Source organism: Uloborus diversus, chromosome 3, assembly GCF_026930045.1.
Source record: "Uloborus diversus isolate 005 chromosome 3, Udiv.v.3.1, whole genome shotgun sequence".
Lineage (NCBI taxonomy): Eukaryota > Metazoa > Arthropoda > Arachnida > Araneae > Uloboridae > Uloborus > Uloborus diversus.
Genome location: NC_072733.1, coordinates 87,055,496 through 87,069,899, shown reverse-complemented (window position 1 = coordinate 87,069,899; position 14,404 = coordinate 87,055,496). Strand labels below are relative to the sequence as shown.

The following is a 14,404-nucleotide window of genomic DNA, read 5'->3' as shown; positions in this document are numbered from 1 at the left end:
ATGAAGACCTGCGATTTCAACTCGTATGCAAACGTGCGACATTCATGAGACAGTTTATTTTTTTTTTATTTTTTTTTACATCGAGAAAATTTTTAATTTTTTTGGACATAGGAGTCATAGAAGAGAGTCTTACACTCTCATTCTACATCGAAATGTTTTTTTACAAACATCTTTTTTAAAAAAGCAGAATAAAAAGATCGTTTTTCGTGATTTTTCTAATATTGGGGGGGAGGGTATACACTTCAAGTCCCCCCTTTTTTGCGATGGGTGTCCATGATCTTGAACTTTGAACCTCTCTTGCTCAGAAAAAATTTTTTGGCAGTTAATATAAAGCTCCTTTCACCTCCAAAAAAAAAAAAAAACTCTAAAACTAAGGAAAATTGAAAAAAACTTGATGGGCCTTTAAAGAAAATTGGTACGCATAAGAAGAAAACGGAGGTCATATTCGGATTCATGGGGTTATTTAACATACGAATCAGTCGACGAAATGTCAGAAACATTTTGAAGGTTTTTTTTTTTTTTTTGCCGAACAGTGTAATTGAGTGAGTAAACGAAATAAACTATTTCACTTTGTTCCATTCACCTTGCCAATATTAGAAATACAAGTAAGCTTAAAATTAACTGAAAAAAGTAAAAAATACCGCATTAAATATTAGAAGGTCTCAATTAGTATTTAAAATGTTAGTAACAATAATTTTATCATTTTATTCTTAAAAAAATAATTTTTGACTTACATCAAAATATTACAATATGAATGTCCTTTTTTGAAAATTGCCATTATTATCATTTTTTCATATAATTAATTTTAAAAGTTTTAGATGTATTTTTTTCCTGACTGGAATAGAGTACATGTGCTACTATATAGTTAAAATATTACGAGATTGTTGGCAGTAAAAGTAATTATTTCACCATTTCACTTTGCCCCACATTACCCTACAGCCTACAAATAAATGTATAACGTATTGCTTGTGTTCTCGTAATTAAGCGTATGTTTGTAAAAAAAAAAAAAGGCTTTTTCTTATTTTTTTAGGTAATGGTTTACCCGGTTGTAGAAGAATGATAGTTTCAAGCATTGTTATGTAATTTTTTTAATGTGTATCTATAAAGTTAAATAAATTCATTTTAAACATATTGTGTTTAATGACTGACTAGATAAGTTTGATAAACTCAGTTCAGTGTTATATGCGTAAGTTTGAAACATAAATTCCATGCGTATTTTAAATTTAGCTGCATTAGTTAATGAACTTGATGTTAACTGTCTGATTGAGTTAGACCTGAATGTATGGCATTTAGTTGCCATCTGGAGATTAAATGCCATACGATAGAAGCTAAAAAGAGTACTCAACCAGTCACGTCTTCAGAACCGAAACGGCCACACAATTTTTGCACCAATGAATTTTCATACACAAATCCTTTCTATTTTGAAGCAATTAGTTTGCAATGTAATAACAATCCCAACCTTAGTATTACATGTTGCCTTTCAATCAATAATAAAAGCCATTATTAATTTCAGGATCCAAACCGCACCCCTTAAAAACAAGCACAAACCTGGAAGCTTATACAAAAGGTTTGTACTCACCTCTGGCGGGAGGGGGGAGAGGGGATAGAAAAAAGGCAAATGAATGGAATTTCAGTTAGATCTCATACGGTAATACCTTTTCCACAGCTCATGTTTTAAGGTAGTACATTTTTTTCTCATTCGAGAAATAAATAAATGTTTTGAATAAAGTGGCTACTAATGGTAAAAAAAGGGCTACTAAACTGAAAGTATATGCCAGCCACTGACGACTAAGTAATTTTTTATTTATTTTGTTTTTCACGAACACTTTTCTTCCTTATGCAAGGAATTAAAACTAAAAATAATTAATTGCTAATTGTCAGTGCCGGATATACGATTTTCCCGAGCTAGGGCAAATCTTGAAATTTATGCTCCTACTCAATCTCCTTCAAGTTTTATATTGAGTTTCCACGAACCCCCCCCCCCCCCCCCACGGAAATAGAACAAATTTGTTGTCCCCAAAAAATTGTCTCACGGGGGCAAGGATCCCAACTCCCCCCTTCGCCCTCAGATCCAGCACTCATCGTTTTAGTTAATATTCAAGGAAATAATTAGTCATTAAAGAATTCCACTGCACTTACATTTTTAAAAGAATACAACTAATGTTTAAGGTCATTGATCAGATACCAAGCAATAGATCACTGAATAGCAAAGTAGCACGAATTCAAACAATGAAGGCAAATTTATTTTGATCTTGAGAAATTAAAATTTTTGAAAATGAAATTTATGAAGCAACAAACTGAAGTTATGTGAGCCTTTGTTTGTACACTTTTGTTTACTTTTCACAGTATGGATTAGCTTTGAAAACGTAAATATGAAAATTAATATTTTAAATGTATATGCAGTTTCTGTACTAAGTAATATTGTGCACTACGTTTTCCTGCAACCTTTTTATTAGTAAACATTGTTCGTGTGCAATTCTGCTGTAAGATAGTCAATTATCTTGGAAATGTCATTGTATTTTAAATTTTCATAGTAGCTATGCTGACTAATAATTAGATTCATCCAAAGCCTATACCATCATCAGCCTGCTGTCTCAAAATGAACACGAATTTAGTGCAAATTTATAATTTCTAAAAGCTACTTTTATATTTGTGCGGTAGGTATCCTCGAATGATATTAGTGCGAAGAAATTGTTCTAAAACGCATTCTAGAAACTGTACCTGTATGTGTGCCACAAAATGTTCAATGAAGTGTTCAAAAACCGTTCTTTAACGCGCTCCTAAAAGTGCGCTAAAAAGAATGCTGAACTAAATATATGTTCCGAACTGTGTTTCTAGAAGTGTTTTGGAAACTGACCCCAAAAAGTGTTCTAAAAAAGGGGACAAGTGTACGTGTTTAAAAAATGTTTTAAAAAGTGATCTTACAACGGTTCTAATAAATGTTCCGAAATATGTGTTCTAAAAAAGGAGACAAGTGTCCGTGTGAAAAAAGTGTTCAAAAAGTGTTTGATTATTTGCAGTGTAGACTAATATTCTTTGCATTCTCGTGTTAGCATCATTTAATTAACAAGCTGATGTGTGCATCACATGACTTCCTTTTACGCCAATTTAATGATAATAGCGCCTTGGAGTAAGCAAGGAAACACTAAATATTTTCACCCCTAGTTTCTTGCGAACCGAAGCAAAGCGAGCTGATGTGTGCATCAAATGACTTTTTTTATTTCAATATAAAGATAATAGTGCCTTGGAGTAAGCAAAGAAATACTTGAAATATTTTCACTCCAAGTTTGTTGCGAACCGAAGCAAAGAAAACGTTTTATACAGACAAATTTTCCCAATATTGGCAGTTTTAATGTGATTTAATGGTTAACTCTCTAAATATGGCCAAACTAAAACCAGATTAAAAAAAAAAACACCAAATTCGTCACCAAGTTGGCGACAAAACCTTGCGACCAAAAGCCTGGCGATATATTGCCAAGTGTTTGCCAAATTATAACACCACTTGAGTTTACATTAAAATTAACAATGATTTTACCCCATAAAGGTGTAAAAGACTCTCTTTGGAACATCCGAATGCAACCAAAAGAGAAGGTGCACAACTAGACCCCACTTGGAGTCTACGTACCAAATTTCAACTTTCTAGGACGTACCGTTTTTGAATTATGCGAGATACATACGCAAATACGTACATACATACATACGCTCATACATACGTATATACGGACGTCACGAGAAAAACTCGTTGTAATTAAATCGGGAATCGTCAAAATGGGTACTTCAGGTGTCTATACGTTCTTAGGCATATATCCACGTGTGTTTGGGTTGAAAAAAAAACTCAATATTGATTTGGGGGCGAGCAAAATGGAAATTGAGGTTGATTTTTGAGTGAAAATTGTTTTACGAATACAAAACTTCTTTCTTTGTAAAAGGAAGTAAAAACGATTTACACAGATTTTTTCCCCCACTATTTGCAATTTTAATGTGATTCAGTGGTTAACTCTTTAAATATCACCAACATTGGCCAAATTAAAACCAGATTAAAAATTTTAAAAAATAATAATTAAAAAAATCGCCAAATTTTTCGCCAAGTTGGCGAAAAAACTTGGCGGCCAAAAGCTTTGCGATATATCTCCAAGTGTTTCACAAATTATAACACCACTTGAGTTAGCATTGAAATAAAGAATGATCTCCCCCAAAAAGGTGTAAAAGACCCCCTTAGGAACATCCGAATGCAACCAAAAGGGAAGGTGCACAACTAGACCCCACTAGGAGTTCACGTACATAATTTCAACTTTCTAGGACAAACCGTTTTTGAGTTATGCGAGATACATACGCACATACGTACATACTCACATACCCACATACATACGTACATACGGACGTCACGAGAAAACTCGTTGTAATTAACTCGGGGATCGTCAAAGTTATTTCGGGTGTCTCTACGTTCCTAGGCATAAATCCACGTGTTTTTTGTCGAAAAAAAGAACTCAACATTCATTCGGGGATGAGCAAAATGGAAATTAAGGCCGATTTTGGGGTGAAAATTTTTTCGCGAATACAATACTTCTTTTTTTTTTAAAGGAAGTAAAAAAGCATGCGTGTGCATACATGGGATGTTTTTTTTCAGTAATCTTATTTTACACAATCCACAATAAGATGGTCAATTTTTGCGTCATAACCATTGATAGCCGTCTTACAGAGGATATGCTGCGTTTAAAATACAATGAATAAATAGGTTCATATTCAGATTATTACATGATTGAAATCATATTTTTAAAAATATTTTTTTGTGTTAAGAGGGAGATGTTAAAAGAATGCAATAATATTTTGAAAATTTTTCAAAAAAAAAAGCATTAAAACTTAAACAAAGGTAAAATAACAAAGATAAATGAAGGAAATATTCAATTGAAATTAAATATTCATGTTTCTTATTTCTTTCCGCATTTAATAATTCATTTACTTCCAAAGGTATTTAAAAAAAGTAGGAAAGAATCATTTTACACTGCTTAGTAATTAAGCAAAGAAATATGTAATCGCCTTTTAAATGTTCGTTAATATAAGAGTTATGAAACAAATTTGTGCAGTGAAAACTACATAACTGAAGTAGTTTAAGCATTTTCTTGCTTTCAAGTATAATTCTTTAAATGCTTACATATTTTATGAATGGTGTTACTTTTATTTTATTTCCAAACAAATAAGAAGATTTCTATTGAAACTGATGAAAACGCAGTTGGCACTTTAATGCAACTTAAATATCAAATGCTAATTTAGAAAAGACAAATTATTTGATTTGTAAGTAAGATTAGAAGTCTTGCTTTCAAGTGTTATTATTTTATAAGAAAAAATATATTCTATTATTATATGACTTATATTACATTATTATACGAGTTTTACATTTCTAATTAAAGTTGTTAAATTACCGAAGATTACTCAAACCAAACAAAAATTAACAAATATAAAAAGTTGTTAGAAACAGAGTCCGGAAATGTGAGATAAAGTTAAGTAACTTTGTTTGTTTGAAGTAATTTACCATTTAGTATAATTAAAAGCATAACAGTAATGTCAATAATTTTACAATAATTCTTAAATACCGTAAAATGTATAATTAACCGTGTCTACATCGCCATTAATTGCGAACTTTACATTTTTAGTTGGCATTAAGCAGGCTTTACAATTAAATGAAACTGAACAACATTATAGCGCAAGAAAATAAAGAAATAAATTGCGTACACATGTTTCTACTTGATCCCAATTGTTCTCCATCAATGTAAGCACGTTGTGTGAGAGTGCAAGTCTTCACAGTGTTTAGCTTCTGATTGCTTTTATCATATATAACTAATAACCTACAGGTTAGTATAGAGAAAACATCGTCCGGAACTCTTTAGCTTCTTAGTACGTGTATCATTATCTGTCATTTATGCAATTTTGTGGCCAATGCCCAGAAGTATCACGAAAAGGTCAGAGGGGCATTGGTTTCTTTAGTCGATTCATAAGCTTGGCATTTACTTGAAAATAATACATAGTAGGCATAATAGGAAATGATTTTTGCTTACCTAGTACACTGCTCCAAACAATTAAAGGATATTGTAAGTTTTTGTGCAAAAAGGTATTAGCAAATATTTTTTTGCATAGAATCGAAGAAGGGAGTTAGAAATGCAAATTCTTCTTAATTTCAAGCGTCGCAGTATGCAAATTTTGAGTTTGACGTCGAAGACGACGTTTCAGTGGCTGCGAATGAGATTTCGCTCTTAACTTATTGTAAGACAAAGCAGAAAATAATGATCGACCATTCAGTAAGCGCGTTGTTTCAATGAGTGCGATGCCTCAACGAACTCATTTAACGGAATCATAAGCTTCTAAAGTGGTTGTCAGGCTAGACGGAAACCAAACACAAGCCAAGGCAGCAGAAGCTATTGGAGTTTTGCAAAGTATGATTTTTACGAGATGGAAACTGTTTTTAGAGACTGTAAATGCTGGCCGAAGATCAGGGCAAGGTCGCAGACGGTCAACAACGCTCAACGAAGACCGTGATTTAGCTTTAACGGCTCCGAGGCACCGAAGTATGAATGCCACCCCCACTACAACGACAACTTCGCTCGGGTGCTGGCACCACAATTTTGACACAAACTGTCCAAAATCGCCTTCACGCTGTAATTCTGTATGCTCGTCGACCAATGGTCTTAGTCACATTAGCTGCCAGACACCGTCGCGATACAGGGAGTGGGTAACAGAGCTTGTGAATTGGAGAAGAATGAATGGAGCAATATTTTTTTTTCTCAGACGAGTCCCCTTCTTGTCCTTATCCATTTAATGGCGTATTTTCATCTAGAGGGAGCTTGGCACTAGAAACAATTAAGCGTTCGCGCCCGAAAGTGTCAGATTTGTTGGTGGTGGTGTGATGGTGCGTGCTGGCATCTCCATTGATGGGATCCCCGAGCTGCATGTCATTCCGAATGGAACTCTGACCAGTCGTCAAAGTAGGGATGAGATCCTCACACCTATTGTAGTCCCTTACCCTGCAGCAATTGGAGGTGACTTCATGTTAATGGACGAAAATTGTAGACCACATTGTTCTTACTTGATGAATGATTTTCGTTTGGCGAAAGGAATCATACGAATGGAATGGCCAGCGTGTTCTCCAGATATGAAACCAATAGAGCATGTTTGGGTCATTCTAGGCAACGAGTTTTTGGACGCTTACCACCTCCCCAAACTCTCCAAGAACCGGAAAGAGCGCTTCAGGAGGAGTGGGGAAGAATACCCCAGCCCCTCATTAATAGCCTCATTAATTCCATGCCTCAGAAGTGGTTTACATTGCTGGCCGTCCGGGGTTACCATACCCCCTATTAGAAGCGACTTTCTTTTAAGAAAACTCCAATTTTTTATCGCTTTTCTCAAAAGTTGAAAAAAAGTATTTTTTCCTGCCATACAAACGTAATTTTTGTCTCAAATAGTTTACTAACGGCTGTCGATAATGCATCAATCATCCCAAAAGTTCTCCAGGTTCAAAATCAGCCCAAAACCTCAATATCCTTTAATTGTTTTGAGCAGTGTATTTTTTGTGCTGTAATTGCGACTTCAACTTCTTTGGAAAGAAACTGCAATAATCTTGTAATATTCCCCTCGTTTAGCTTTTCACGTTTCACGTAAATAATCCACTGTTCGCTAATTTCTGTTGGAAAAGCTCGTAAAATTTTTTGGCACTAAAACGCGACCATAACTGTCTATATTTTCACCTAGTGCAGGTAATGCTTGCAAACGTCTATTGCATGCGATGCACAATACATTGAGGTCCTCCGAAGAAGTAGTACTCAAACTTAGCACTGGTACTAAGTTTGAGTACTACTTCTTCGGAGTACTCAAACTATCTGGACTTAGTAGGCCTTCTACAAACTTCAGATGTGCTTGAATTATGCAATTTTATAACCGTATTTTTCCATAAGATTTCTTTTGTCGTATCGTAGGTGTCTGTGATCCACTTATGCCGTCTACTATGTACTTTGGGTCTTCTTGTAAATATCCGCTTAGGAAAACGTGTTTATCAATGGTGGATAACTGACGGTTTTTATCAATTTATGACTCGAATTGTTACCAAAAGTTTTACTACTGCTTTACATCACCTCGAAATGGTTTCAGTTTAATAGCGGGTAATTTTAATGTAAATGATTGCGCTATCGGGAAGATGTTGCAATGACGGAAAATTGAGCCACATTTAGCACGGGCGCTGAAGAATAATTTAACACGGATTTGGCGCAGTAACTTGTTTGCTTTAAATGTGGGTCATTCCATGCGAAATGAGCAAATCAGCTGCGGCTGACATGTCACAGATTTCAATGAAAATTTTTATTTAGGTAAATCATGCATATATATGAAGGAATGCAAAGTATGAAGTTTAAAATCTGTTTGTTGCTTTGTTATTGAAATTAGAAGTTGATGCTTACGCTAAGCCTAAATTTTCAAGAGTTCATGGCAGCCAGTTTGGGACTCAGTTACTCCGTAAGTTATTAACGTACACTTAAAAAAAATATTTCAACATTCTGTAAACAAATAAACAAATCTCTACTAGGAAAGAGGAAAGTAAAATTTATTCGGAACTTTTTTTGAATCTGAGATATTAACAAAGATTGAAAACTTACCAATTTACTTCAGATTTCAAATCACTCTTCTAGCTCTTTCAATGAAAAAATAACAGCAAAAAGGAATCAGATTGAAAAACTATCTATAAATAACTGTCTGCTCTAATTTAGTAATTGTTTTTGAATTCCTTAATGATGAAATCGTACTATAAAAAATCAAAATTTTTCGAAATTTTATTTTTTTCCTCTACTTTAGATGCTCGTTTGAACATGAGGGAATGCCCTTAATTTACTCCTTTTTTTATTAAACATATTGAAGTGTCCTTTAGATAATACTAAACTTTAATCGTTGGAATCAGCGTATTTGTGTTACTAGAGTAATTTGAACTAAGGTAGAATCCCATTAGTTACGGCTATGTATTGTAAGTTTAGCAAGGCTTAACCATTTCTTTCATGTTTCATTTTCTCGAAAGTATGTTTATGAAGTACTTGCTGAAATATTTTTCTAATTGTTGAGAAGTATGTAATAGTCCAGTATGCATAATTAAATATAATTGTGCCACTGAAAGTTGAATTTTCCTCTCTACCCGTGGTATAGGAAAAAATTATGAAAGTTTCAAGAAAACCTATCATGTCAGCATGACTAAAAGAACATACTGAGTTTAAAGATTAAGAAAGAGGACCATCTCGTCCAATTCTCAAAAGCATTTGAGATTGGGCTATGAGTTTGAGAAAATTTGTTTTATGCATGAATAAGTATGTTCGACGAAATACACTCATTAATTTCAACTGTCCAGCTGCGACGTTCTTTGAAACAAAAGGATTCCTTTGGTAGCGAAACTCGTCCATTTTAGTTATAGCTTTTCTGTCCAGAATAAAAATTGCCAGTTAAACAACATTTGCAGCACAATGAATCTAATTTCAATGGAAATCATATCACTTTTCTTTCTACTATCAATGGCAAAAATGCGTATTATAGCAAATTTGATAAAACTATCAAACTATTATCCGTCAGAACAAATATGTATTCGACATAAAATAATCCACTTATAACTGCAAGATAATTTTCTCCTTCTTCCTGCTTCAATCACAAATAGTTTTTTTTTTTTTTTTTTTTTTTGTCTCATCAATAACAATTTATTGAAGTACCCATAGCTGTCTTGGATATATGAAATCTTCATCGTTTCAGCTCAATTAACAATTGAACACCTAAATTCCTAGTCTCAGATTTATCTCAATCGTCAGTGAAAGGAGCATATGTTTGAAGAGAAAGAGTTTACAGATCAGGCTAAATTCAGCATCAATAATTTCATTTGTTTGTTGCCTATATATTACAACTATTTGTGGCTGGGTAATGTTTTCATACACATGGATTTTATGCATCGATATCTTTTTAGATAAGTGATTTTCTTATTAAGTTAGTGAACCCACATGGACCGTTATTATAGTTCACATGACCTATTAAAGATGATGTCTGGAACTTTTTAAATATATTAATGAAAGTACTATCAATGTCTTCAACTGGATTTTCCTACAAAAATTGAGCCACAAAATTGTAGCCAGATCGGAAGAACTTTGTAGAGAGTAAAAAATAAATAAATAAAATATTTTGGTGCATTTGTTGAAGTTATTATTATTGCTTAAGAAATAAATTTTACCCACTAATAGTTTTATAAATTTCACTTTATGCCAATTCAAATGACTTTCGGCAGCAATATTTTGTCGTATTTACACATACACAATTAATATAAATAGGTTTTATTGCGTGTTAAACATAAACATAAACAGATGATTTGATATGTCACACACATTGAGGTATTCAGCGGAGAAGCTTTATACCTCCAATAATCCACAACGTTTTTCCAAATTTTATTCTCAGCACAATACAAATGAAATATTTACAATACATGGAAATGGAAGAACACCCAGGGCGAGGTGGGAATCAAAGCCGCACCTCTGGCTTAGAAAACACAGCTTCTATCACAGCGCCATGTGCGTACTACAATTTCCGTCACTACACTACACTATGATAGCCAAAAGGGCCGAGAAGCGATTTTCGTCATTCTAAACCACAACAAAATCAAAACAGACGAGTTGAGTTGTCTCTTCTCGCTTTTAAATCTTAGTAGCTATTTTTTATTGTTTCAAGGCTTATATCAATCTTCATAGATAATATTAGACATTTTTTGATTTTAAATGTTTAACACAACGGGTCAAGTGCAAGAGGGACAAAGTTAAATAGTTCATTTGGTTTACTTATCCTATCATGAATTAGATCGTTTACAAATTCATTTATTAATTGATTAATTTACATAATTTTATTTATTAATTCCCTTCTTCATTAATTCTTGCACTGATGTTTAAATTCATTTACTATTTTATTCACTTATTTATTTTTTCTTATGTCAATTGATTAATTTATTTATTTATTAGTTTATTCTTTCCTTATGTAATCGTTTATTTGATGCAAAATGTTTAAAAATAGTAATTTGAGAAATATTTCATGAAAAACAATATATTTTTTCAATTTGCAACCATAAGTGAGGCATGGGTTCCCTTTCCCCTAAGATCAAGGGCGCAAACGCCTAAATATCGTGAAGACTATCCCCCCCCCCAAAAGCAAGAGCCCTCCTAAAAATGAGTAAAATGCCCCTCAGAACAGCCCCCCCCCCTAAAAATTTCATCCTAGGTGGGCACCCCTGTAATGAGGCAAAGTGAAAATTCTCCACTTTTTCAAGGCACACATTTACTGCCAAAAACAAAAAAAAATATTTCAATGCAATTTTTTTTTTAGAAAATACATTATTCTTTTTTTATGTCTTGAAATTTTCAAGACCAATTTTAAATTTGTTAATTTTGTAAAAGGAGATTTATCTCAACTGTTTAACTTTGCCAAACATTCCCGTATATTGTGTATCTGCATTAAGATTATTTTTCTGAAGTTTAGAAAAATAATTCCCACTATGTATGAAGGAGAGCGGTTGGGATCTTTATAAGTTTTAGTGAATGTAAATTTAGATGATTTCAATTTAACATTATGTAACAATTTCAAAAATATAATTTAACTATTTAAATGTACCAAGAAAAAAATATCTTTACTATCTATAAATTTAAATAAAATAAAATCTAGGGTACTAATATTTAAATGCTAGCTTTTATCTTTTTTTAATTAATGATGATAAGGATAAAAAAAAAATTTCCTTCAAACGCAAACGGTTAGTTTAAACGTGCATTATTTTTTGCAGAACGGATTCTTCTGATGACCGTATCTGAGACCATTTATTCTGACATGGCCCTCGAAGCTGCAAGAAAACTTTTCGCTTTTTCTAGTTTAAGCGGTGAAAAGCAAATGAAAGACAAATCAAAAGAAAGCAACAAGTCAAATGGAGAAACTAGTCTAAAAATGGAAATCATTCCTTCAAGTACAGACGATGCGAAAGTAAAGTATTTTCTACCATGTGTTTTGCACTGTTCGTATCCTAAAACTGAATTTAACACAAATACATTGATGTTTTAACAGTAGGTAGGTTTTTCTGTTTTTTTTCTTTCTTTTTTTTATTTAAATTATTAACTGCTTGTTTGAAAAATCAGTCGCGTACTCAATTCATCGAATGCATCTTCCCTGGTAGCTCACATTACGTTCAAACGTTTCCTAAGGTAATGTGAGAAGGAAGTACTCTCGCAAAGAAGTTGCGCGCAAGGGGGTTGGCGGAGGGGGGGTAAGCTTAGAGCAGGAATTAATAATTGGAGGGAGCAACATTAATCATTCGGTCAAGAAAGGCTGAGGCATAGATCTCAAGTCACATGGTTCTACTTCGACGAATGGGGAATACGTTTCACGTGAAACGAGTGGAAAAAAACCTGATTTTTTTGAATAACTGCACATTTAAATACGTCACGTGACTTGGGATCCGTGCTACAAGAATTGAAGGCTTCACTCGCTCCACCCTTTATTTCTTCTCAATGGCGGTAAGGGTTGAGTAAGCGCAAGGAGACTTCATATACACTGGTGTCCAAAAGTTAAGCATAATTGTTATTTATGTGAGTAATATGAGAAATATACATCGAAATAGGGGGAAACGTGATATGCGAGTGCAACACGGTTACAAAATAAGGAAACTACTCAAAAAAACGGTAATATTTACTTTTATCATCCCAAAAAATAGTTTAAATGAAAATTAGGCATATGAGGAGTTTACTTTTGGCACAAAAATTTTTCTTTAACAGATGATGCTGAAGTTCAATAGTGTGTATGGCCACCTCTGACTGCCAGGCACGCTGCACAACGATTACTCATACTTTCTATGAGGTGGTGGATGAGTTGTGGGTTTAAACAGTTCCAAGCATGCTGGAGAGCTCTTTTTAGCTCCGGAGCGGAGCTTGGCGGGGGCGAACGGGCTGCAAGTTGTCTCCCGAGCCTATCCCAGACATGCTCGATAGGGTTCAGATCAGGGGAGTTCGCAGGCCACGTCATTCACTGGATATTTTCTGATTCGAGGAAGTCATCGACCACAGCTGTTCGGTGACATGGCGCGTTATCGTCCATGAATATGAACTCAGGACCAACAGCACCTCGAAACAAGCGAACATAAGGCTCAAGAACCTCGTCTCTGTATCTTTGACCAGTTACTGAGCCTGTCTCAAAAATATGGAGGTCGGTGCGGCCATCCAACATAATGCCCGCCCACACCATTACTCCTGCTGACGCAAAGTGATGTCTTTCTCTTATGTTTTGCGCTTGGAAACGAGTCCCCTTTTCTCTCCAGATTGTTACCTGACGAGAATCACTCTGTAGAGTAAAGCGAGACTCATCACTGAACATCACATTAGCCCACTGTACCAGACTCCAATGCCGATGTTGCAAGCTCCAGTTTAAACGAGCGCGTTTATACGCTGATGTGAGAGGAATGCAAACTGCTGGTCTTTTGGCATACAGACTGACATGATTGAGTCTCCTGTAAACAGTTTGCCTCGAAATTGTTATTCCTGTGACGGCACTGAGCGCCGAACCCAGTTCTCTGGCACAGCTGTCCCTATGACGTCTGTGCAGAAATTGCCAGAAAACGATCTTGGCTTGCGGTTGTGACTCTTGGTCGACGTGGTACTGGTCGGCGGGTAACATCTCCCGTATTTGAAAACCTCTGCCACAGTCTCGAGATTACACACTGAGGCACATTAAGAATACGAGACACTTCAGTTTGTGATCGTCCAGATTCTAGCATTCCAACGATTCTTCCTTTCGCAAACATGTCCAATTGGCGTCTTTGTGCCATTATTAGTTCTGTTTCACCAGATCCAATGTTTCTTAAGACAGCAATTGCATGAAACGCGCCTGAACTCTCTAAAGCGTGCGAGCTGTTTTATCCGCATTCCGAAACGCGCACCTAATTCGCGCATTACACCATCGACTATACTATTTTGCATAAACATATTGTTTCTTCTTCAACCAATGAATCTCCATAAGTAACTTTATATAATTTTACGAAAATTTACAGATTTTTCTCGCATTTTATGAATTATGCTTAACTTTTGGACATCAGTGTAGGTGTGTAAGGGAAGTATCCGAGTATACACATGAAAAAGCATACTGATTGTTCTAATCGTTTGCGATTAAACATCGTAATTTTGTATTGTTAAACCAAGCTAAGTGCGCGAATTTTCATACCTTTCTCTCTAAATTTTATAGAACGGCAATAAGGTAAAATAATTTTGATTTAAATGGTTTCTCATGAAACAACTTCCCTAGAGGACCATTGTTGGCACACGTAGTTCTTTCCAAGAGCGGCCGTGTTTTAATAAAATAATGCGCTATCTCTCCTACAAAAACA

The 14,404-nt window shown here is 34.6% G+C and overlaps 1 protein-coding gene across 1 annotated transcript in view; it reads left to right on the top strand.

Moving 5' to 3' along the window:
* The window catches only part of LOC129219304 (ninjurin-B-like), a 109,826-nt gene that overhangs the window by 75,706 nt on the left and 19,716 nt on the right, over positions 1–14,404 (top strand). The window contains exon 3 of the mRNA XM_054853647.1: positions 11,822–12,015. Coding sequence (XP_054709622.1) covers positions 11,836–12,015 — 180 coding nt within the window. The 5' untranslated portion in view covers positions 11,822–11,835. The remainder of the gene's footprint in view (positions 1–11,821; positions 12,016–14,404) is intronic.